Source organism: Rhinoderma darwinii, chromosome 2 (assembly GCF_050947455.1).
Source record: "Rhinoderma darwinii isolate aRhiDar2 chromosome 2, aRhiDar2.hap1, whole genome shotgun sequence".
Taxonomy (NCBI): Eukaryota; Metazoa; Chordata; class Amphibia; order Anura; family Rhinodermatidae; genus Rhinoderma; species Rhinoderma darwinii.
Window position 1 is genome coordinate 312,610,985 of NC_134688.1, and position 25,053 is coordinate 312,636,037.

General features: G+C 46.3%; 1 protein-coding gene across 1 annotated transcript in view; it reads right to left on the reverse strand.

Annotated features, from left to right (window-relative positions):
* Positions 1-25,053, reverse strand: part of CACNA1S (calcium voltage-gated channel subunit alpha1 S) — a 960,893-nt gene that overhangs the window by 733,445 nt on the left and 202,395 nt on the right. The window contains exon 5 of the mRNA XM_075853532.1: positions 17,849-17,988. Within this exon, the coding sequence (XP_075709647.1) occupies positions 17,849-17,988 (140 nt within the window). The remainder of the gene's footprint in view (positions 1-17,848; positions 17,989-25,053) is intronic.

The window sequence follows — 25,053 nt, forward strand, 5'->3', positions numbered from 1 at the left end:
GGTGTGAACGAGTGAAAGCTATAAACTATCCAGACTTTATGTATCAAAGACACTGACTCTCTGTTCAAGTGTGTCTCCTGCAACCCTATTACCAGAGATTGTTGTTGCTGAATATAGTTAAACACAGCGTGGCGTTTACTGGACTCTCGCATTCCCCTAACATTCCATGACAGAAAATTAAAGGAACCCATCACACTTCAAAATATGCAAGGTATATATATTAGTATATATATTAGCCAAACCTGTTTTCTGTGAGATTTTAGACTGTGCTTCCCACCCCCCTCCCGCCCATCTCCCAACTCACAATAAACCTCCCATTCTAGAGGGGTCAGAGCGACCTCTATGGTCTCCTCTTTGCAACGTAAGCATAACAAATCCTACCAGTCTTGCGCACCAATAAATTCCCCCCTACAGACAGTTGCTCCAACTGCCATGTACACAAAACATTAAATTTCAAAATCCAACATATTAAGCCACGCAAGTAACTTAGAACTATCATGTAGGATACAATAAACTCAGGTAAAGAAAATATCAGAAATATACTTTAACGAATTCGAATTCAGTTATTGTTTAGCAAATAGTCTCACTGCAAAGGCATAATCTCGATTCCACGCCTGGGCTAACTCTCCCTCCGCACCAGCAGGTCTCCTCAGTTGGGCCTCATGGCTGTCCAGTCTTCGCAACACCTCTCTGGGTGTATCAAAGAACGAGGTAGTCCCCATGGCTGGCACCCGGAGTTTCGCCGGATTTATCATGGAATAGTAAATGTTCAAGCTTCTGAGGCGTTTAATATCAATAAATTGCGCCCATCTCTTCTGCACTTCCACAGAGAAATCTGGAAAAAAGGAGATCCGCACACCATTCATGGAGATATACTGTCTTTCACTCGTCCCCCGCAGGATCCGATTTCTGTCTTAGTAATGCAATATCGTAATAAAGACCAGTCGTGGCGGTAGCCCAGGAGGTCCCGGTCTCGTGGGCACCCTGTACGCCCTTTCCACACCAAACAGGGGAGTCAATAAATCTCGCTGAATGTGTCCTGCAACCACTTCTTAAAGAATTCATCAGGATTATTTCCCTCCACCTTCTCTGGCACTCCCACCAGACGGACATTGTTTCGGCGTAACCTGTCCTCCAGATTGTCAACTGCTGCTAGTAGTACCGCCACTGCTTGCGAATGTGTTTGCGTATCACTTCTCAGAGTGTCTCCTAAATCTGATACTCTCTCCTCCAGGGTAGCAGTTCTTTCTGGGACTTTTTGTAAGTCATTTCGTAATAGCAAAATGTCTACCATTAGACTCCCCAACTGGCTGGTAAGCAGCGAGAGCACATTGGCATTTTACTTCAATGCTGCCAGTATTTCAGTCAGTGAAGACTTCTTGGATTCCGCATCTAGGACTCGTCTGTGGTGATTTTTGCTTTTTGGAGCGGGTCATCCCTATGCAGTCCGCCGACTCCGTCCTCCAGTCCTAAACCCAGTGGGGCAATGTTTTTAAACCTTGTACAGCAGTCAAATAATTGGTATCAGGATGGGAACAGCGGGAGCTCCGGCTTTACACGTCCGCTTACATCCCCTGTTAGGCCACGCTCCCTCCCATATCGTTGGTTAATACGGACATAAAATGGTGGTCAAAACCTCTGACGAGCAGAATTTCTGGGATATTACATACTTTGATTGGCCCTGAGCAAATGGGATTCATCCTTGGTAGAGAAGGCAAATTTAACACCGCTAGGCTCATCAATGCAGTAGTTTACGTGAGACACCTAAGAAACCTCTTGTCCTTCTTAGCACTGAGGGTGAGAAGGCCTTTGACCGTGTGAATTGGCACTTTATGCATGCTACACTAGTGAAGTATGGCTCCCCCCCAGCTTCGTCACAGCTATTTTTTCCCTTTACTCATTTCCGACAGCACGAGTTAGAATTAATGGCACGTTATCTCCACAGTTCCACATTAACAATGGTACTAGACAGGGTTGCCCTCTATCCCCTGTTCTTTTTGTTTTAACTATGGTGACGCTTATACAAAGGATTAGGCAAACCCCAGAAATACAAGGGCTAGAAGTGGGTAATAATATCCATACCACTGCAGTTTTTGCAGATTACTTAGTCATCTTGCACACCAATCCAGCTGAAGTTCTCCCATCCCTTCAGTGCTCTCCTTTAAAACACATTACACCTTTCAATTGGCCTGAGAAATCTGTCACAGTACTAGGAACAAAGATTCCCTCTAATCATGACCTCATATATTCACTTAATTACTCCCCCCTACTTTCTGACATTACAACACTGGTGGCCAATATGACTCTGCTGTTCACATCCTGGGTGGGTCGGAAAAAGTTAAAAACCTATATTCTTCCCAAAATCCTATATTTACTACAAACTGTTCCCATTGCTCTGCCTAAACTGTTTTTTTTTTACTAACTTCGCAATCGGTTTGCCACTTTCTTATGGAAAGGCAAACATTCCAGGTTAGCTTATTCTCTTCTAACTAGAAGAAATGCACAAGGTGGTTTTGCATTACCTGAGATATACACATATTAAAGGGCGATGTAATGACGGGGTAAGGAAACAGACAAGTGAGCCCTAATCTACCCGCCACTCAGTCCCTGCCTACTTGCAACGACCCGCCCTAGGTGACGGGGTACAACTGGGCGACTGTCCCTACGCTCAATAAGTGCCCGACAGACAAACAGACAAGGGTACACAGAAGCAAGGGAAAAGGGGCAGTTGCCCACGGCAACACCGCGAGCAACAAGAGTGGTGAACGAGCCGAGTCAAACCAGGAGTGTACGAGTTACCAAACGCAGAGCAGGAGAGTAGTGAACAAGCCGAGTCAAGCCAGGAGTGTACGAGGTACCAAACGCAGAGCAGGAGAGTAGTCAGTAAGCCAGGGTCGATATGAAGCAGGGTCAAATGGTTAAAGAAGCTGCAGCAGGGCCAGGAAACAAAACAAGAATCACAAGCAAGGAGGAACAGGAAAGGCAGGTATAAATAGACAAAGGGCGGGAGCTAGCTCCGTCTGGCCAGGCTGTGATAGGCTCTCCCACTCCTAAGCCTGCCATCCTGAGTGGTGGAAGATGGAGTCAGTCTCACAGACATAGAAGCAGGTGCAGGCTGATTACCTATGGGCATGGATACAGACGCTGTTCCTGGCAGATCCTTAACAGTACCCCCCCTTTTATGAGGGGCCACCGGACCCTTTCTAGATGGACCTGGTTTATTGGGGAAACGAAGGTGGAACCTCCTGACCAATACCCCAGCGTGAACATCCCGGGCGGGTACCCACGTCCTCTCCTCAGGCCCGTATCCTCTCCAATGGACCAGGTACTGGAGGGAGCCTTGGACCATCTTGCTTACCACAATCTTGGCCACCTTTAATTCTACCCCCTCAGGGGTGAGAACGGGGACAGGAGCGTTTAAGGAGGGAGCCAAGGACGGGGAGCAGCGTTTAAGGATGGAGGCATGAAACACGTCGTGTATTCGAAAAGATGGGGGCAACTCCAGTCGGAAGGAGACAGGATTGAGGACTTCAATGACCTTGTACGGCCCTATAAACCGGGGAGCAAACTTCTTGGACGGGACTTTAAGGCGCAAGTTCTTAGACGATAGCCACACCAGATCCCCGACCACAAACAGGGGGTTAGCAGAACGTCTTCTATCTGCCTGAGTTTTTTGTAAGCTCTGGGATGCGTCTAGGTTCTTCTGAACCTGGGCCCAGACTGTGCACAGTTCCCGATGAACGACCTCTACCTCGGGATTGTTGGAACTACCAGGTGAAATGGAGGAGGACCGTGGATTAAACCCAAAATTACAGAAAAAGGGGGAGACCCCTGACGAGTTACTGACCCGGTTATTAAGGGAAAATTCGGCGAGGGGAATGAATGAGACCCAATCATATTGACAGTCAGAGATAAAACACCTTAAATATTGTTCTAGAGACTGATTAGTCCTCTCGGTTTGGCCATTAGTTTCAGGATGGAAGGCAGAGGAGAAGGACAGATCAATCTCCAACTTTTTACAGAAGGCTCTCCAAAACAAAGAAACAAATTGTACCCCTCTGTCAGAAACAATATTGACAGGGACCCCATGGAGACGCAGGATGTGTTTGACAAACAAGGTAGCTAACGTCTTAGCATTGGGTAGTTTTTTGAGGGTCACAAAGTGGCACATCTTACTGAAGCGGTCTACTACAACCCACACCACCGACTTGCCTTGAGATGGAGGCAAATCAGTGATAAAAAAATCCATGGAGATATGGGTCCAAGGTCTCTGGGGAATGGGCAAAGAACGTAGTAAGCCCGCTGGTCGGGACCTGGGAGTCTTGGACCTAGCACAAACCTCACAAGCGGCGACGTAGGCCTTAACGTCTTTAGGCAACCCAGGCCACCAATAGTTTCTGGCAATGAGGTGCTTGGTACCCAGGATGCCAGGATGACCAGATAGTGCGGAGTCATGATTTTCCCTAAGTACCCTTAGCCGGAATTGCAGGGGAACAAACAGCTTGTTCTCAGGAAGGTTCCTGGGAGCTGAACCTTGATCAGCAGCAATGACAGAGACTAAATCAGAATCAATAGAGGAAATGATTATACCAGGAGGCAAAATACAAGCAGGATCTTCCTCCGAAGGAGGGCTGGCCATGAAGCTACGCGACAGTGCATGAGCCTTAATATTTTTAGACCCAGCCCTATAGGTAACCAAAAAATTTTATCTGGTAAAAAATAACGCCCATCGAGCTTGTCTCGGGTTTAGCCTCCGGGCAGATTCTAGGAAAAACAGATTCTTGTGGTCGGTAAGGACCGTTACCTGGTGCCTAGCCCCCTCCAGGAAGTGGCGCCACTCTTGAAATGCTCATTTAATGGCTAAGAGTTCGCGGTTGCCAATATCATAGTTACTCTCAGTGGGCGAAAACTTCCTGGAGAAGTAGGCACAGGGACGGAGATGGGTGAGGGACCTGGTACCCTGGGACAAGACAGCCCCCACTCCAACCTCGGACGCGTCAACCTCCACGATAAATGGCTCCATTTGGTTGGGCTGAACCAACACCGGGGCCGAGATAAAGCACTTCTTAAGGACCTCAAAAGCCTGGACAGCCTCAGGAGGCCAGCGGAGAAGATCGGCACCCTTGCGAGTGAGGTCCGTAAGAGGCTTAGCGATGACCGAGAAGTTAGCAATAAATCTCCTGTAATAATTAGCGAACCCCAAGAAGCACTGTAACGCCTTCAGGGAGGCAGGTTGGACCCATTCCGCCACAGCCTGGACCTTGGCGGGGTCCATGCGGAATTCATGAAGAGTGAGGATTTGACCCAAAAATGGTATCTCCTGCACCCCAAACACACATTTTTCGGTCTTCGCAAACAGTTTGTTTTCTCGAAGGACATGGAGCACCTTCCTAACATGCTCAATGTGGGAGGACCAGTCCTTGGAAAACACAAGTATGTCATCAAGGTACACTACAAGAAATACCCCCAGGTAATCTCTTAAAATCTCATTTATGAAATTCTGGAAGACCGCGGGAGCATTACACAACCCAAAGGGCATGACGAGGTATTCGAAATGACCTTCGGGCGTGTTAAACGCAGTCTTCCACTCCTCCCCCTCTTTGATGCGGATAAGGTTATAAGCCCCCCGTAGATCAAACTTAGAGAACCATTGGGCCCCCTGAACCTGATTAAAGAGATCAGGAATCAAAGGAAGGGGATACTGGTTATTTACAGTGACCTTATTCAAGTTACGGTAGTCAATGCATGGCCAAAGACCACCATCCTTCTTCCCTACGAAGAAGAAGCCAGCACCTACCGGAGACGTAGAGGGGCGAATGTAACCCTTGGCCAGGCATTCCTGGATATACTCTCTCATGACTTCACGTTCGGGACAAGAGAGATTAAATATCCTACCCTTAGGGAGCTTAGCTCCTGGTACCAAATCGATAGCGCAATCGGAGGCCTCCTTAGAGAAAACATCAGCGAAGTCCTGAACAAACTGAGGTAGCGTGTTCACCTCCTCAGGGGGAGAAATAGAATTAACAGAAAAACATGACGTCAAGCATTCATTACCCCATTTGGTAAGATCCCCAGTATTCCAGTCAAACGTGGGATTATGCAACTGCAACCAGGGAAGGCCTAAAACCAAATCGGACGATAATCCCTGCATCACCATTACAGAGCACTGCTCCAAATGCATGGAGCCAACAAGGAGTTCAAAAACAGGGGTATGCTGTGTAAAATTACCATTAGCAAGAGGAGTGGAGTCGATACCTACTACCGGGACAGGTTTAGGCAAATTAATCAAAGGCATATCTAGAGACATAGCAAATTCCACAGACATGATATTAGCAGAAGACCCTGAATCCACAAAGGCACTGCCGGTAGCAGACCTACCACCAAAAGAGACCTGAAAGGGAAGCAAGATTTTATTACGTTTCATATTTACGGGAAATACCTGTGCGCCCAAGTGACCTCCCCGATGATCACTTAGGCGCGGAAGTTTTCCGGCTGCTTATTCTTACGCCTAGGACAGGTGTTCACTTGATGCTTGTCATCCCCACCATAGAAGCAGAGACCATTCTTCCTGCGGAACTCTCTACGTTGTTGGGGGGACACGGCGGCCCCGAGTTGCATAGGTACCTCCGAGTCTTACGTGGAAGAACGAAGCAACGGAACCTCGGGAGACATCATGGGGGAGTCAGAGGAGAAAACACAAAAATGTTCACGTTGTCGTTCCCTGAGACGTCGGTCAAGTCGTACTGCTAAAGCCATAACCTGGTCTAGGGAGTCAGAAGAGGGATAGCTAACTAACAGTTCTTTCAGGGCGTTCGACAGACCCAACCTAAACTGGCACCTTAAGGCAGGGTCATTCCCCCGAGACGCTACGCACCACTTCCTAAAGTCAGAGCAATACTCCTCAACAGGTCTCTTACCCTGACGTAAGGTCACCAGCTGACTCTCGGCAAAGGCAGTCCTGTCAGTCTCGTCATAAATGAGTCCGAGAGCAGAAAAGAAAAGATCAACGGAGGAAAGTTCAGGGGCGTCAGGAGCCAAGGAGAAGGCCCATTCTTGGGGCCCTTCCTGGAGCCGGGACATAATTATACCCACCCGCTTGCTCTCAGTACCTGAGGAGTGGGGCTTTAAACGAAAATAGAGCCTACAACTCTCCCGAAAGGAGAGAAAAGTCTTCCGGTCCCCTGAGAACCGGTCAGGCAACTTGAGGTGGGGTTCAAGAGGTGAGGTGAGGGGCACTACCATGGTAGCATCAGGCTGGTTGACCCTCTGAGCCAGGGCCTGGACCTGTAGGGAGAGACCCTGCATTTGCTGAACCAGGGTCTCAAGGGGGTCCATAGTAGTGTGAGGGACCAGGGTAGAGTAGGTATATGGGCTTGTGATTATGTAATGACAGGGTAAGGAAACAGACAAGTGAGCCCTAATCTACCCGCCACTCAGTCCCTGCCTACTTGCAACGACCCGCCCTAGGCGACGGGGTAAAACTGGGCGACGGTCCCTACGCTCAATAAGTGCCCGACAGACAAACAAACAAGGGTACACAGAAGCAAGGGAAAAGGGGCAGTTGCCCACGGCAACACCGCAAGCAACAAGAGTGGTGAACGAGCCGAGTCAAACCAGGAGTGTTCGAGGTACCAAACGCAGAGCAGGAGAGTAGTGAACAAGCCGAGTCAAACCAGGAGTGTACGAGGTACCAAACGCAGTGCAGGAGAGTAGTCAGTAAGCCAGGGTCGATATGAAGCAGGGTCAAATGGTTAAAGAAGCTGCAGCAGGGCCAGGAAACAAAACAAGAATCACAAGCAAGGAGGAACAGGAAAGGCAGGTATAAATAGACAGAGGGTGGGAGCTAGCTCCGTCTGGCCAGGCTGTGATAGGCTCTCCCTCTCCTAAGCCTGCCATCCTGAGTGGTGGAAGATGGAGTCAGTCTCACAGACATAGAAGCAGGTGCAGGCTGATTACCTATGGGCGTGGATACAGACGCTGTGCCTGGCAGATCCTTAACAGGCGAATCACATCTCTCGCTGGCTAGACATGATTTTGTCATCCCTTACACCTATACACATAGAGATTGAAAAGTCACTTCTGGCTTTAAAGGCCAGTTACTTTTTGTGGTTGTCTGGCGTAGCTCCTAGGAAGTTGGACGTAATCAGCATGATCACTAGGGGCACGATTAAAGTCCATCAAGACCTTATTACCTCTTTAGCAATCGGTAATTTACCATCACCTTTGATGCCAATGGGAGTTATCCCCTCCTGGCTGAATGCCGGAGTGGTAGATGTTGTTGATTCCCCCATTAAAGACTTACAGAATCCTGATTTGGATATTTGCTCTTTGGGATCCATTAGGGCTGTTGCAGAAACGACCTACTTACATAACCCGTCTTTTAGACAGACATGCAGACAATTTTTCCGACAGGTTTCTCATCCACTTAGAGACTTGAATTGGGTAGAGAAACGTCTCACAGACACTTCACCTAAAGCTAAGTCTATGTCTAATGTCTACTCATTACTGCTCCTACATGGTTACACCTCGAGACCTTACTTTATAAGAGACTGGGAATTAGAACTTGACAAGACATTCTCAGAGATGGGACTTAAAACTATTATGTCTAATTCCCAAGCTGTGTAAGAATTCAGGAGAGCCCATTTAAATTATTTACCCTTTGTACAGGACACCTGCATTTTTACACTAGATCAACCTATGTGCCTCAGACCTGGAGGTGCTCATCTGAATTGGGTATGCTGTCTCACATTTGGTTGACTTGTCCCAAGATTGTACCCTTCTGGGTAGCAGTGAAAGAAGAGATAAGGGTGATTTGTGGGGTGTATCTGTCTCAACCCTGAAACTATTCTCCTCTAGGCTCCTTCCCCAGGCTTAAAACCCCAAAAACACTGATTACTTGGCTGCTACAAGCGGCAAATCCCACTTATCCCACTATATTGGAGAGACCCTGAGCGCCCCTCCATACAGCAATGGCAAGAAAAAAGTTCATCAATTGTTCCGGTTCGAGGAACTATGCTGGTGGGAACAAAATAATAGGCAAAGATTCCTCCGTACATGGGATTGCTGGATTACACACACAAATCCTCTACACAAATCTACCTCCTCCAATCCAGCAACTTAATTTTCTTCCATTCCTCACACAGCTAACTTGGTGAGGTGACTGATCCCCGCCCCCCAGACATCTTGATTAAACCCTATATATATTTATTTCTATATCCCATTACTGCCTTCTTGACAGCTTTATATAAGAAGTGGCGTCGAGAAGCATCTCCGCCATATTTCTTACTTTATATTTGTATTGTTCTGATCTTGTTATTGACTTGTTTTGTATTTAAGGGAATGTTCCGATGTTCTGGGATGCTCTTTTGTATAATTGCCTTTTTTGTATGTATTTACATGTCTTAAAGCATACGCAAGTATTATGTTCTTCTTATATATGAGTGCTACCTTGCGAGGTATGCCTATGTACCTTCATGCTTGACATATTCATTGTTTTCATTGCCTGATTGTCTTTTGAAAATTCAATAAAAAGAGTTTAAAAATTGTGGAATTTTTTTTTTTGATTTTTACTGCCCAATTCGAATAAAATCAATGAATCGCCTGTGAGTCAAAATTCTCACTAAACCGCTAGATGAATTCCCTGAGGGGTGTAATTTCCAAAATGGGTCTCTGGAAATGCGACATGGCACCCAAAAATCTGACACCCAGTGTTCCCTACAAGGTGCGCGGCTGCGTGGCCAGTTTATAGTCCGCTACTGTCACAGGCAGCGGGCGGATGCAGTGGCGTCGCTAGCGCCGAGGGGGCTCCGGTGCTAGCGACAGCCACATTCACTTGTATGTGCGTCCTCAGGACACACATAAAAATGAATACTATAGGCTGCAGGCCACGTTAAGCCTGCAGTCTATAAGGCAGTGGGAGTCACGCAGGCCGGCGTGATGACGTCACATCACACCGGTCTGCGCATGCATCCGAATATAACGCTGTCTGTCGCGGGAACAAGGCAAGGTAAGTTCAAATTTTTTTGTTTTTTAAGGAGCTGTGTGGGTGCAGGACTCTGTTGCGCTATATACAAGGGGAGGAGTGGGGCTTTGCTATCTACAGGGGGCGGCTGTGTGTGGCGCTATCTACAGAGGGGTAGACGCTATCTACAGGCGGATGTGTGTGGCGCTAATTACAGGGGCTGTGTGGCGCTATCTACAGGTGGTCTGTGTGGCGCAATCTACAGGGGGGAAGACGCTATCTACAGGGGGATGTGTGTGGCACTATCTACAGGGGGTCTGTGTGGAGCTATCTATAGGGACAGTGGTGTAATGAGGGATTCTTTCATTGATGCCTATAATTGGTGTTTATAAGGGCTTATTTAGACTAACGTGTAATACGTCCGTGCAACGCGCGTGATTTTAACTCGCCTCGCACGGACCTATGTTAGTCTATGGGGCCGCGCAGACTGTCCGTGATTTTTACGCAGTGTGTGTCCGCTGCGTAAAAATCACGACATGACCTATATTTGTGCGTTGTTCGCGCATCACGCACCCATTGAAGTCAATGGGTGCATGAAAATCACGCGCAGCACGCGGAAGCACTTCCGTGTGACGCGCGTGATTCGCGCAACAGCAGTTAAAAGTGTGAATGAAAACATACAAACAGAGTGTCATAATGATAGCGGATGCGCGAAAATCACGCAGCCACGCATGATACGGGGCTGACACACGGAGCTGTTAAGTACCTTTTGCGCGCGCTCGTGTAAATCCGGCCTTACTGTCGTCTATTTTACTGGTGGACTTTTAATATTGTAGGATTTAAAAAAGTAAACGTAACTAAAACTAATTTAAAGTAAGTTTTCTTATTCTCTTATTTAGTCACTATATTAGCGTTTACTGGGGGTATTACTTTTGGTCATTAGACAGCCCACCCAGTGGCGTAACTACCGCTGTAGCAGCCTTAGCGGCTGTTACGGGGCCCGAAGCATGAGGGGGCCCACGCCGCCCGCCGACACGGCCCCCCCCACATGGCCGGAGGCTCCACTAGCAGCCGCTACAGCTGCTACGCCACTGAAGGGGTTGTTCCTACAAAATGCATTGCATCCCCTATCCACAGGATAGGGGACACATGTGTGATCGCTGGCAGCGATAAGGAGAACGGGGGACCGAAAGTCCTCTGAAGTTCTCCATGACAAACCTCGGACTTCCGGCGTCTGTCGGCAGCTCCATAGAAATGAAATGTGCACCGGTCGCGCCTGTGCGCATGCGTGACCAGCGCTCCTTTCATTTTAATTGAACTGCGCATACTCCGGAAGTCCGAGGTTTGTCATGGAGAACTTCGGGGGACTTTCGTTCTCCTTATCGCTGCCAGCGATCACACATCTCTTTTGTAGGGCAAATTATAGGCCTTTTTTTTTTTAAGGGGGGGGGGGTTGGGGGCTGTATGTTATCTACCGGGGGGGCTGTATGGCGTTTTCTACAGGGGCGCTGTATGGTGTTATCTACAGGGGCGCTGTATGGCGTTACCTACGAGGGGGCTGTATGGGGTTATCTACAGGGGGCTGTATGGCGTTAACTACAGGGGTGCTGTATGGCGTTATCTACAGGGGTGCTGTATGGTGTTACCTACAGGGGGGCTGTATGGCATTAACTACAGGGGTGCTGTATGGCGTTATCTACAGGTGTACTGTATGGCGTTACCTACAGGGGGGCTGTATGGCGTTATCTACAGGGGGGGTTGTGGCTGTGTGGCGTTATCTAAAGGGGGGGTTTGTGGCTGTGTGGCGTTATTTACAGGGGGGGCTGTATGGCGTTATCTACAGGGCCGCTGTATGGCGTTATCTAAAGGGGGGGTTTGGGGCTGTGTGGCGTATCTACAGGCGGGGCTGTATGGTGTTATCTACAGGGGGGCTGTATGGCGTTATCTACAGGGGGGCTGTATGGCGTTATCTACAGGGGGGCTGTATGGTGTTATCTACAGGGGCGCTGTAAGGCGTTATCTACAGGGGGCTGTATGGTGCTATCTACAGGGGGGGTCTGTGTGGTGTAATCTACAGGGAGTCACTATCTACAAGGGGGGGTTGTGTGATACCCAGGGGAGGGGGACCCCAGTCAAAAGTTTGCTATGGGGCCCAGTCTTTCCTAGTTACGTCCCTGAGCCCACCATTGATGGAGACTTGCCCTGCTCCATAACTCCCCCGCTCAGGAGCTCCCAAGACTTAGAGGGAACATTGCTGACACCTGCAGTGTATGGTGTGGGCTCAGTGCGTGAGCCCGCTCATAAGATCATCCACTCCCTGCTCTATGATGTGCCGGCACATCATGGGTCAGGAAGGGGTTAAGTAAGAAGCGGTCAGGGGGCCCAACGCTGCCGTATCCCGTGACTGACGACTATAAGGGGGAGTTCACACAGAGTATTTTTGGTGAGTTTTTTATGTGGAAACCGTGCCGCAAAACGTTCCAAAAAAATGGGAGGTGGAGGCGTTTTTTTCCCGCTCACTGGGAAAAGAAGGGGCATGCCCTATCTTCGGGCGTTTATGCCTCTGACCTCCCATTGACATCAATGGGGGGCAGAAAAAGCGTATTTCTCTGCGTTTTATGCCCGCGGCGCTCAATGGCCACAGGCAAAAAACAACGCGAAAAACACAGTGAAAATCGTCGTGCAGGCAGAAGAAAATCATCCTCGAAATTCCAAACGGAATTTTAAGGCAGATTTTCCGCCTGCAAAACACTCTGTGTAAACCCAGCCTAAGACCCAGGGACTTTTTTAGCAAGATTTATTCTCTTATAGTCTGAAAAATACGGTAAGTCCATCCAGTTCAGTTGCAATGTTGATCTAGAAGTACGCATAAAGCTATTTTTCCTCATTTTCCTTCCTGACTCCAATATGGCAATAAGAAAAAATCCCAGGATCATAGACCCATCCCCAGTAATCTGGTAATCATAACTTGTAATATTATTACACTCAAGAAAGGCGTCCAGGCCCCTTTAAATCTTGAATTCAACAGTGAATTCATCATGTCAATTTACTGAGAAAGTTCCATAGTTGACGACACACTTGTAGCGGCGGTTCACATTATTACAGCCTACTCCCATTGAAGTGAATGGGAGAAATCTGTACTATTGTGAACTGCTGCTACAAGTGTGTTGGTGAGTACGAGTAGATGATGAATGAAGGGAAAGCAGCCCTGGTACGAGCGCTGCGGCCCATTCAAAATATCTGATCGGAGGGGGTGCCGGGAGTCAGACCCCGACTGATGAGTCATTGATAGCCTCTTTAACAAACTGCTGGTTAGCAAGTAATTCATAATAGTTAGGGGGGATTCACACGAGCGTGTATTCGGTCCGTGCGGGCTGCGTGGTTTTCACGCGGCACGCATGGACCAATACAAGTCTATGGGGCAGTACAGACAGTCCGTGCTTTTTGCGCAGCGTTTGTCTGCTGCGCAAAAAGCGCGACAGGTTCAATAACTCTGCGTATTTCGCGCATCACGCACCCATTGAAGTCAATGGGTGCGTGAAAATCACGCGCACCACACGGAAGCACTTCCGTGGGACGAGCGTGATTCGCGCAACAGCAGTGAAAAGGATGAATGAAAACAGAAAAGCACCACGTGCTTTTCTGTTTCCAAGCATCCAAACGGAGTGTCTTTGCGAGGAGCGAACCCCGACAACCGAGGCAAACTTCACCGGGTTCGGCCAAACTCGTTTTGGCCGAACCCGGCAAAAAAATTTCCGGTCCGCGACGTCGGGAGAGATTCACTGTGCATGGTGCTGAAAGAGTTAAACTGTTTCAGCACCATGGACAGTGACTTGCGATCCCAAAATACATGAACCTGTAAAAAAACGAAGTTCTAACTTACCGATTACTCCTGTCTCCTTCCTGCAGTCCGACCTCCCGGGATGACACTTCAGTTCAAGTGACAGCTCCAGCCAATCACAGGCCAAGCACAGGCTGCAGCCAATCACAGGCTGCAGCGGTCACTTGGACTGCCGCGTCATCCAGGGAGGTGGGGCCCGATGTCAAGAGAGGCGCGTCACCAAGGACGCGTCACCAAGGCAACGGCCGGGAAGTTCTCGGTAAGTAGGAACTTTATCTTTTTTTTTTACAGGTTTATCGCTGTTGTGTTCGCCATTCACTGTCGAGGGTGCTGAAAGAGTTAGCTCTTTCAGCACCTTGGACAGTGACGGGCGTCGACAAGCCTCATCTCTATGATGCCGGCTGCGCGAAAATCACGCAGCCGCGCATCAGACACGCATGACACACGCAGCTGTCAAATGGTTTTTGCGCTCGCAAAACGCCGCGTTGTTTGCGCGCGCAAAAACGCAACGCTCGTGTGAATCTCCCCTAACAGTGATTTAAAGTGATTTACAGTAACAAAGTTCTGTTTAATAAATAAGCGACATAGTAAAAATATATATATTTTTTATTACAGTACTGACCAATCAAAAAAAGTGGACACCGTTGTATTTGCTTAGGAAAAACGAGTGGAATGGAAGATGTAACAGCCAATGAAGTTAGATGGGTGTGCCTCCTTCTGCCTTAAATGCAGGAGAGTATAGAGGACGAAAGGCCATCACAGACGCTTTTATTAGGAAAGAATAGGGGAACATGTAGCAATATTGGTGAGCGGTATCTAACAATAAGTCATACATTTAAAGAGGCTCTGTCACCAGATTTTGCAACCCCTATCTGCTATTGCAGCAGATCGGCGCTGCAATGTAGATTACAGTAACGTTTTTATTTTAAAAAAACGAGCATTTTTGGCCAAGTTATGACCATTTTCGTATTTATGCAAATGAGGCTTGCAAAAGTACAACTGGGCGTGTTTAAAAGTAAAAGTACAACTGGGCGTGTATTATGTGCGTACATCGGGGCGTGTTTACTACTTTTACTAGCTGGGCGTTGTGTATAGAAGTATCATCCACTTCTCTTCAGAACGCCCAGCTTCTGGCAGTGCAGACACAGCCGTGTTCTCAAGAGATCACGCTGTGTCGTCACTCACAGGTCCTGCATCGTGTCAGACGAGCGAGGACACATCGGCACCAGAGGCTACAGATGATTCTGCAGCAGCATCGGCGTTTGCAGGTAAGTCGATGTAGCTACTTACCTGCAAATGCTGATGCTGCTGAAGAATCAACTGTAGCCTCTGGTGCCGACACGATGCAGGACCTGTGAGTGACGTCACAGATCTGCACTGCCAGAAGCTGGGCGTTCTGAAGAGAAGTGGATGATACTTCTCGTCAGAAGTCCAGCTAGTAAAAGAAGTAAACACGCCCAGATGTAACACACATAATACACGCCCAGTTGTACTTTTACTTTTCAACACGCCCAGTTGTACTTTTGCAAGCCTCATTTGCATAAATACGAAAATGGTCATAACTTGGCCAAAAATGATCGTTTTTTAAAAATAAAAACGTTACTGTAATCTACATTGCAGCGCCTATCTTCTGCAATAGCAGATAGGGGTTGCAAAATCTGGTGACAGAGCATCTTTAAACCTACGAGAGCTTTAGATAAAACAGTTTGTATCACAATTGCATTTGTTTACCAATAATTCAAGCTCTTTCAATGTTTTAACCCGTTAGTGACGACCCATTAGTGGTTTTACGGCGGCAACTAACGGGCTTTATTCCGATGCAATAGCCTTTTTACGGCGCTGCATCGGAAAAAATAAATAGAGTAGGGAGCCGTTAAATTCCTGCTCTAACGAGCGAGATCAATATGAATATCGATCTCGCTCGTTTAACCCCTCAGATGTGGCGCTCAAAAGCGAGTTCCGCATCCTAGTGGTTTTGGAGAATCGCAGGGTGTCGGTTGTTTCTATGGCAGCTGAGGGGCCTAATAAAGGCCCCCAGGTCTGCCACTAGTTGTGCCAGAGGCATGGCCTAGCATATGCCTGTTCATTTTACACGGACAGGCACTAATACACTGCAATACAATGGGGCCATGTAAAAAAACTCTCAGTGCTCTGCCTGGGGACTCCAGTACTGCACTTGACATCACTATCCATATATCGATAGTGACGTCAGGAGTTTAATATCGGTGGAGTCCCAGAGCAGAGCATCGGCTAGCGCTCTGCCCGGGACTCAGTGGCTGTGAAAGCTCCTGATGTCACTGTCCATATACGTCGGGAGTTTCCTGGTCCAAAAGAGCACCAGCTAGCACCAGCTAGCGCTCTGCCCGGGGACTCCAACACTGCCTCTGATGACACTGTCCATATATGGACAGTGATGTCAGGAGTTTCCTGGTCCTGGACTCTCCAAGCAGAGCATCAGTTAGTGCTCTACCCTGGGGTTTCAGCGCTATGGAAGTTCCTGAAGTCACTGTCCATATATGGAAAGTGACATCGGTAGTTTCCTGGCCCTGAAGTCCCCGAACAAAGCATCAGTTAGCGCTCTGCCCTGGGGCAGCAGCGCTAGGAATGCTCCTGAAGTCACTAACCATATATGGACAGTGACATCAGGAGTTTCATGGCTGTGGAGTCCCCTAGCAGAGCATCAGCTAGCGCTCTGCCCTAGGGCTCCACCGAAAGCGAAGCTCCTGAAGTCACTGTCCATATATGGACAGTGACGTCAGGAGATTTCTGGCAATGGAGTCCTTGAGCAGAGCATCAGCTAGTGCTCTGCCCTGGGACTCCAGCACTGGACAGTGACATCAGGTGTTTTCCTGGCACTGGAGTCCCCGAGCAGAGCATCAGCTAGTGCTCTGCCCTGGGGACTCCAGTAATGCTTCTGAAGTCACAGTCTATATATGGACAGTGACATCAGGAGTTTTCCCACGGCCGGAATTCCAGGGCAGAACATCTACTAGCACTCTGCCCAGGGACTCCAGCACTGCTCCTGACATCACCATCCATATAAGGGCAGTGACGTCAGGAGTTTCCCATCGCTCCAGTGCTGTACCCAGGAAAGGGAAGTATAATAATAGTTTTTTTTTTTTGTGTTTGTGTTTCTTTACAGGTTCAGTTATTGGAGTACTTCAGATTCAAGGACTACTTCGATGACAGCGGTTTTCTTTTTTTTTTGGAGTGAGAGGACAAATGCTAAAAATTTGGGTGCAATTTTAGATCAAACTATTTAACCTGGGCCATTTCTTCTATAATCAGACAAACTGAATAATAAATGTATGCCACTGAGCAAAAATTAAGCATTTTACATTGATGAAATAAAGGCATACACCTAGTGGGTAAATCCAGAACCCACAAAAACAAGGTGTGAGTGTTTGGGCAAAGGTCAAGAAACTAAATAATAGAAAAAGTAGCCATTGTAGGGGTAAGCTCTGTCAACTTTCATGCTCCAAATGGTTGGAATAACTGCAACAAATAATTGGGGCAAACACTTTAGGGTATGTCCACACGTAGCGTAAACCCTGCATTAAGATACAACTGTATTTTTAATAATGAATAAACTTTATTAAATATAGTTCTCAAAACATAAAATATACGCATATTTAGTATTGTCGCGACTGCAACAACCTACACAATACATTTATAGCATAATTTCTAACAATCTGTGTGTGCTGTAAAAAATTAAATCAACTGAAGAGTTGCTTTTTTTTTCTGCATTTTTGCAAACATTTTAATTGATATAAATAAAACGCTAATGTAAATGCAACAAAGAATGGGACCAGCATAAAGTACAACTCCTCCTACAAAAAACAGAGCCTCATACAGCTACGTTGAACAAAATATAACAAAGATATGATCGCCGAAGTGCAATGAGGAAAAAAAAAATTTGGTGGAAAACAACTTCCTGTAAGAACACTGTAGATTAACTTGCGGGGAAGAGATACTGGTGCACCGTTTGTACAGTGCACCAGTATTAATTAATGTCACTAACTCTGTATGTAACAATAATTACTTACTGGGAACTCCAGATACCAGACGAAGTGGTCGCAAAACACGAAATGCTCTCAAGGCCTTGACATTAAATCCAGTTCCTTTTCCTCCTGGGGCCGTTATACCTTGCAGTTTATTGATTTGCTCTAAGACTACTGTGAAAACCCTGCAAAATGAGAATTACAATTAGTTCAAAATCATACAGAAGTGCTTTTCTAAGAAAGTGTGCTATTACAGGTTTGCAACAGTAATATTTTTTTTGAATATGTATGTTGATGCCTAATACCGATAATTTTGGATATATCAAGCACAATTTAACCTACCATACAAAAAAATGAATTTTGGCACAATCTTTGGGTGAGCCATTTTGTAGTGAAAATCACAATTATTCTTCCACACGAAAATGTACAATCACATGATCGGAGGGTCTAGTCCCTCTAACATTGTACATGCAAAGGCAAAGAGTACTTTTTTTATGTCCTTTTTATAACAAACTCCAATGCCTGTCTCTTTTTGTTCCCTGAAATGCAAGTATTTTTTGGGGTTAAAATCAATCTTCAAATCTAATATATCATTTGACTGGAAGCATGGGCCCAAATACAGTCAACCTTCCTTCCTTGCATCAGTCTTCAGTTCCCATCCTATTTTTAACAAACTTTGGGGGAACTCATAGAAATTGGTAGATTTGCGCTATAACTTACTCCAATATCTGATGTAAATTATGGTCAATTTGTCGGGCCACGGAAGACCACGCCCCTTCCACTAATCCACACTTACTTCTTAGTCAGAAACATAGAACATTAAAAAAATTAGCCCATTTTTTAAATTGTTTTTTTGTTTTCCACAGATTAAAACACAAACATTTCAAGTACTGGGTAGGATTCTCCATTGCTTTGCATCACATGTATCATTTTGAGCTTGCTGGACTAAGTGGCTTGTGAAATAAGTGGAGTTAATAAACCGGAGTTGAAAAGAGGAGTTAAAGTCCCTGCAAGCAAGGCCGGCTCCAGGTTATGTGAGCCCTTGGGCAACACAGACTTAGTAGGCCCCTTTGCGGGGGTAACTCACGGCGGCAGTAAAATATATTGACGTTAGGCCCTGTTTATGCCCCCATATAGAAGTTTGGCCCCCTGTTTGTACCCCCATAAATGTAGTGCCCTCTGTAGATAGTGCCACACATCCCTATTCCCAGGTAATGCCACACAAACCCATCCCTGCTAGTGCCACGCAGCCACGGGCCCCCTCCCATGTAGTGTCACACAGCCTCCACCTCCCAGGTAGCGCCGCACAGCCCCACCTCCCAGGTAGTGCCACACAGACCCTCCTCCCAGGTAGTGCCACACAGCTCCTCCATCCTAGGTAGTGCCACACAGCCCCCTCCTCCCAGGTAGTGCCCCCAGGTAGTGCCACACAGCCCCCTCCTCCCAGGTAGTACCACAAAGGCCCCTCCCTGGTAGAACCACACAGCCACCCTCACTGGTAGTACTACAAAGCCTCCCTCCCTGTAGGTAGCGCCTTTGGAGCTCCCTCTAGGAGTGGAATCCCCAGCCAGAGCATTGCCGATGCTCTGGCTGGGTATTCCGCTTCAGGAGAAACCCCTGACATCACTGTACATATATGGACGGTGTTGTCAGGGACAACCCCAGAGCCATAGTCCCGGGTAGAGCACTACTAGCTCTCTGCCTGGGACTCCTGCTCTGCTCCTGACATCACTGTCCATATATGTATAGTGATGTCTGGAGCAGAGCTGAAGTCCCAGGCAGAGCACTAGTAAAGGCTCTGCTCTGGTACTCCAGCTCTGGGGAAGCCCCTGACATCACTGTCCATATGTGCCTAGTGATGTCAGGGGCAACACCAGAGCCAAAGTCCCGGGCAAAGCGCTACTAGCACTCTGTCTGGGACAGTGGCTTCCCCAGAGAGGGAGTCCCAAAGCAGAGCCGCTAGCGCTCTGCCTGGGATTCCCTCTCTCCTCCTGACATCACTGTCCATATATGGGCAGTGATGTCAGGGGCTTCCTCAGAGATGGAGTCCCGGAGGAGAGCCGCTTGTAGCGCTCTGCCTGGGACTCCTTCTGTCCTCATGAAATCACGGTCTATATATGGAAAATGATGTCAGGGGCTTCCCCAAAGATGAAGTCCCCATGCAGAGCCGCTTGTAGCGCTCTGCCTGGGACTCCTTCTCTCCCTCTGACATCACTATTTGTATTTGGACCGTGATGTCAAGGGCTTTCCCTGAAACTGAGTCCCAGAGCAGAGCCGCTTTGGCTCTGCCTGGGACTCCTTCTCTCCTCCCGACATCAATTTACATATATATGGAGAGTGATGCAGTGACGACTTTTTACTGTTCACTGTTCTTTGTAAGTGGGATAATGGATAGCAAGATTGGAGGTTTTCTTCAATGCACAGTTTGCCATATGTATGCATGACTGGAGCAGGAGTTCCAGGGTGAATACCTCTGTGGTAAATATGAGCATGTTGTTCACCTGCAAGCTCGCATTAGGGATCTGGAGGAGTAAAATGCAACAATGAGGGTGATTGAAAATCTTGAGTGGAGCATACTGCTCACTGAACACGCAGATAGTGGGGTAGATCTGGAGGGTGAAGACATGGGTCAGAAAGACCAGGCAAGTGGCTGGGTTTATGTAGTTAGGGGTGGTAGAAATGGGTCCAAGAAAAGGAAGGCCACTCCCGTTTCTGTGATTCCCACGCAAAATTGCCAAGTTGGGTGATAATGCGAGGGTGTCAGTCTCAGAAATGGCAGTGCTAGTGGATACAGATCTCCCTAACAACCAGGAGAACAGCCCAGCTAGTAGTCCTCGGGATGCTAATGCAGGTAGGGCAAGACAATTAGTAGTAGTAGGGAATTCTATAATCGGGAAGGCAGATAGAATAATTTGTCGCCAAAATCACCTCAACCGAATGGTTTGCTGTCTCCCTGGTACCAGGGTTCAGCATGTGCTGAAATGGGTGGATAAATTACTGGGAGGGGCTGGTGATGATCCAACTCTCGTGGTCAATGTGGAAACCAACAACAGAATACCTGATAGGTGGAGGAGCCTTAAGAATACAAAGGGAGGTAAACACTGGAAAATAAATATTTTCGGTGTTTATATATATATATATATATATATATATATATATATATGTATACATATATATATATATATATATATACATATACATATATATATATATACATATAGACAGAACCATAGAAGATGGTACGGCACCCGGACTTCAGTATAGATGACAGTACAGTTGTTTTATTTCACCCCAAGTGAGCGACATTTCGATTCAACACAGAACTTTTCTCAAGCTCTGTGTTGAATCAAAACGTCACTCACTAGGGGTGAAATCAAACGACTTTACTTTCATCTATACTGAAGTCATGGTGCCTTGCCTTCTTCTATGGTTTTGTCTGTATTCAAATTGGGGTACTGATCCATCCTCCAGTAACGTGCATGTGGCCTGATATACAGTCTGTCTGGAGTGGTGTGTTCATTTTGTCTGGACTGTATATATATATATATATATATATATATATATATATATATATATATATATATACAGTGAAGGAAATAAGTATTTGATCCCTTGCTGATTTTGTAAGTTTGCCCACTGTCAAAGACATGAACAGTCTAGAATTTTTAGGCTAGGTTAATTTTACCAGTGAGAGATAGATTATATTTAAAAAAAATAGAAAATCACATTGTCAAAATTATATATATTTATTTGCATTGTGCACAGAGAAATAAGTATTTGATCCCTTTTTCAAACAAGACTTAATACTTGGTGGCAAAACCCTTGTTGGCAAGCACAACAGTCAGACGTTTTTTGTAGTTGATGATGAGGTTTGCAAACATGTTAGTTGGAATTTTGGCCCACTCCTCTTTGCAGATCATCTGTAAATCATTAAGATTTCGAGGCTGTCGCTTGGCAACTCGGATCTTCAGCTCCCTCCATAAGTTTTAGATGGGATTAAGGTCTGGAGACTGGCTAGGGCACTCCATGACCTTAATGTGCTTCTTTTTGAGCCACTCCTTTGTTGCCTTGGCTGTATGTTTCGGGTCATTGTTGTGCTGGAAGACCCAGCCACGAGCCACTTTTAATGTCCTGGTGGAGGGAAGGAGGTTGTCACTCAGGATTTGACGGTACATGGCTCCATCCATTCTCCCATTGATGCAGTGAAGTAGTCCTGTGCCCTTAGCAGAGAAACACCCCCAAAACATAAAGTTTCCACCTCCATGCTTGACAGTGGGGACGGTGTTCTTTGGGTCATAGGCAGCATTTCTCTTCCTCCAAACACGGCGAGTTGAGTTAATGCCAAAGAGCTAAATTTTAGTCTCATCTGACCACAGCACCTTCTCCCAATCACTCTCAGAATCATCCAGATGTTCATTTGCAAACTTCAGACGGGCCTGTACATGTGCCTTCTTGAGCAGGGGGACCTTGCGGGCACTGCAGGATTTTAATCCATTACGGCGTAATGTGTTACAAATGGTTTTCTTGGTGACTGTGGTCCCAGCTGCCTTGAGATCATTAACAAGTTCCCCCCGTGTAGTTTTCGGCTGAGCTCTCACCTTCCTCAGGATCAAGGATACCACACAAGGTGAGATTTTGCATGGAGCCCCAAATCGATGTAGATTGACAGTCATTTTGTATGTCTTCCATTTTCTTACTATTGCACCAACAGTTGTCTCCTCACCCAGCGTCTTACTTATGGTTTTGTAGCCCATTCCAGCCTTGTGCAGGTCTATGATCTTGTCCCTGACATCCTTAGAAACCTCTTTGGTCTTGCCCATGTTGTAGAGGTTAGAGTCAGACTGATTAATTGAGTCTGTGGACAGGAGTCTTTTATACAGGTGACCATTTAAGATAGCTGTCTTTAATGCAGGCACCAAGTTGATTTGGAGCGTGTAACTGGTCTGGAGGAGGCTGAACTCTTAATGGTTGGTAGGGGATCAAATACTTATTTCTCTGTGCACAATGCAAATAAATATATATAATTTTGACTATGTGATTTTCTGTGTTTTTTTTATATAATCTATCTCTCACTGGTAAAATTAACCTAGCCTAAAAATTCTAGACTGTTCATGTCTTTGACAGTGGGCAAACTTACAAAATTAGCAAGGGATCAAATACTTATTTCCTTCACTGTATATATATATATATATATATATATATATATACACTACCGTTCAAAAGTTTAGGGTCACTTAGAAATTTCCTTATTTTTGCAAGAAAAGCACAGTTATTGTTCAATGAAGATAACATTAAGTTAATCAGAAATACACTCTATACATTGTTAATGTGCTAAATGACTATTCTAGCTGGAAAACGTCTGGTTTTTAATGCAATATCTATATAGGTGTATAGAGGCCCATTTCCAGCAGTTTGCTAACTGTGTTAGAAGGCTAATGGATGATTAGAAAACACTTGAAAACCCTTGTGCAATTATGTTAGCACCGCTGTAAAGTTTTGCTGTTTAGAGGAGCTATAAAACTGACCTTCCTTTGAGCTAGTTGAGATTCTGGAGCATTATATTTGTGGGTTCGATTAAACTCTCAAAATGGCTAGAAAAAGAGAGCTTTCATGTGAAACTCGACAGTCTATTCTTGTTCTTAGAAATGAAGGCTATTCCATGCGAGAAATTGCCAAAAACTGAAGACTTCCAACAACGGTGTGTACTACTCCCTTCAGAGGACAGCACAAACAGGCTCTAACCAGAGTAGAAAGAGAAGTGGGAGGCCACGCTGCACAACTGAGCAACAAGACAAGTACATTAGAGTCTCTAGTTTGAGAAATAGACGCCTCACAGGTCCTCAACTGGCAGCTTCATTAAATAGTACCAGCAAAACGCCAGTGTCAACGTCTACAGTGAAGAGGCGACTCCGGGATGCTGGCCTTCAGGGCAGAGTGGCAAAGAAAAAGCCATATCCGAGACTGGCTAATAAAAGGAAAAGATTAATATGGCCAAAAGCACACAGACATTGGACAGAGGAAGATTGGAAAAAAGTGTTATGGACAGACGAATCGAAGTTTGAGGTGTTTGGATCACACAGAAGAACATTTGTGAGATGCAGAACAACTGAAAAGATGCTGGAAGAGTGACTGACGCCATCTGTCAAGCATGGTGGAGGTAATGTGATGGTCTGGGGTTGCTTTGGTTCTGGTAAAGTGGGAGATTTGTACAAGGTAAAAGGGATTTTGAATAAGGAAGGCTATCACTCCATTTTGCAACGCCATGCTATACCCTGTGGACAGCGCTTGATTGGAGCCAATTTCATCCTACAACAGGACAATGACCCAAAGCACACCTCCAAATGATGCAAGAACTATTTAGGGAAGAAGCAGGCAGCTGGTATTCTATCTGTAATGGAGTGGCCAGCGCAGTCACCAGATCTCAACCCCATAGAGCTGTTGTGGGAGCAGCTTGACATTATGGTACGCAAGAAGTGCCCATCAAGCCAATCCAACTTGTGGGAGGTGCTTCTGGAAGCATGGGGTGAAATTTCTCCCGATTACCACAGCAAATTAACAGCTAGAATGCCAAAGGTCTGCAATGCTGTAATTGCTGCAAATGGAGCATTCTTTGACGAAAGCAAAGTTTGAAGGACAAAATTATTATTTGAAATAAAAATCATTATTTCTAACCTTGTCAATGTCTTGACTGTATTTTATAGTCATTTTGCAACACATTTCATAAATATAAGTGTGAGTTTTCAGGGAAAACACAGAATTGTCTGGGTGACCCCAAACTTTTGAACGGTAGTGTATATATATATAAGAAATCCCATAGAACTCCGATGTAGTAAGAAAAAGTGGTTTATTCAGTCAGCACAAGCTGCAACGTTTCCGTCCTGCTATAGGACCTGGAAAAAGGTCCTATAGCAGGACGGAAACGTTGCAGCTTGTGCTGACAGAATAAACCACTTTTTCTTACTACATCGGAGTGCTGTGGGATCATATATATATTTTCGAAAGTTTGTTTGAAGCCCGATTTTTCATTGGTTTAAAATCAGGAAATAGCTATTTTTGATTGGACACGTGTTCCCCACATAACGGAATGCACTGACAGGCTCCGCCCCCTATTGATGACGTGGCAGCCCATAATTGGCTGCAACGTACATCATTCAATGACTTCTGGGACCTGCAGTAAGGAGTAATCCCTATCACTGGTCATTTATAATCAAGCACCGCAGTAATACCGCATGCAGATCACAAAGCAATGT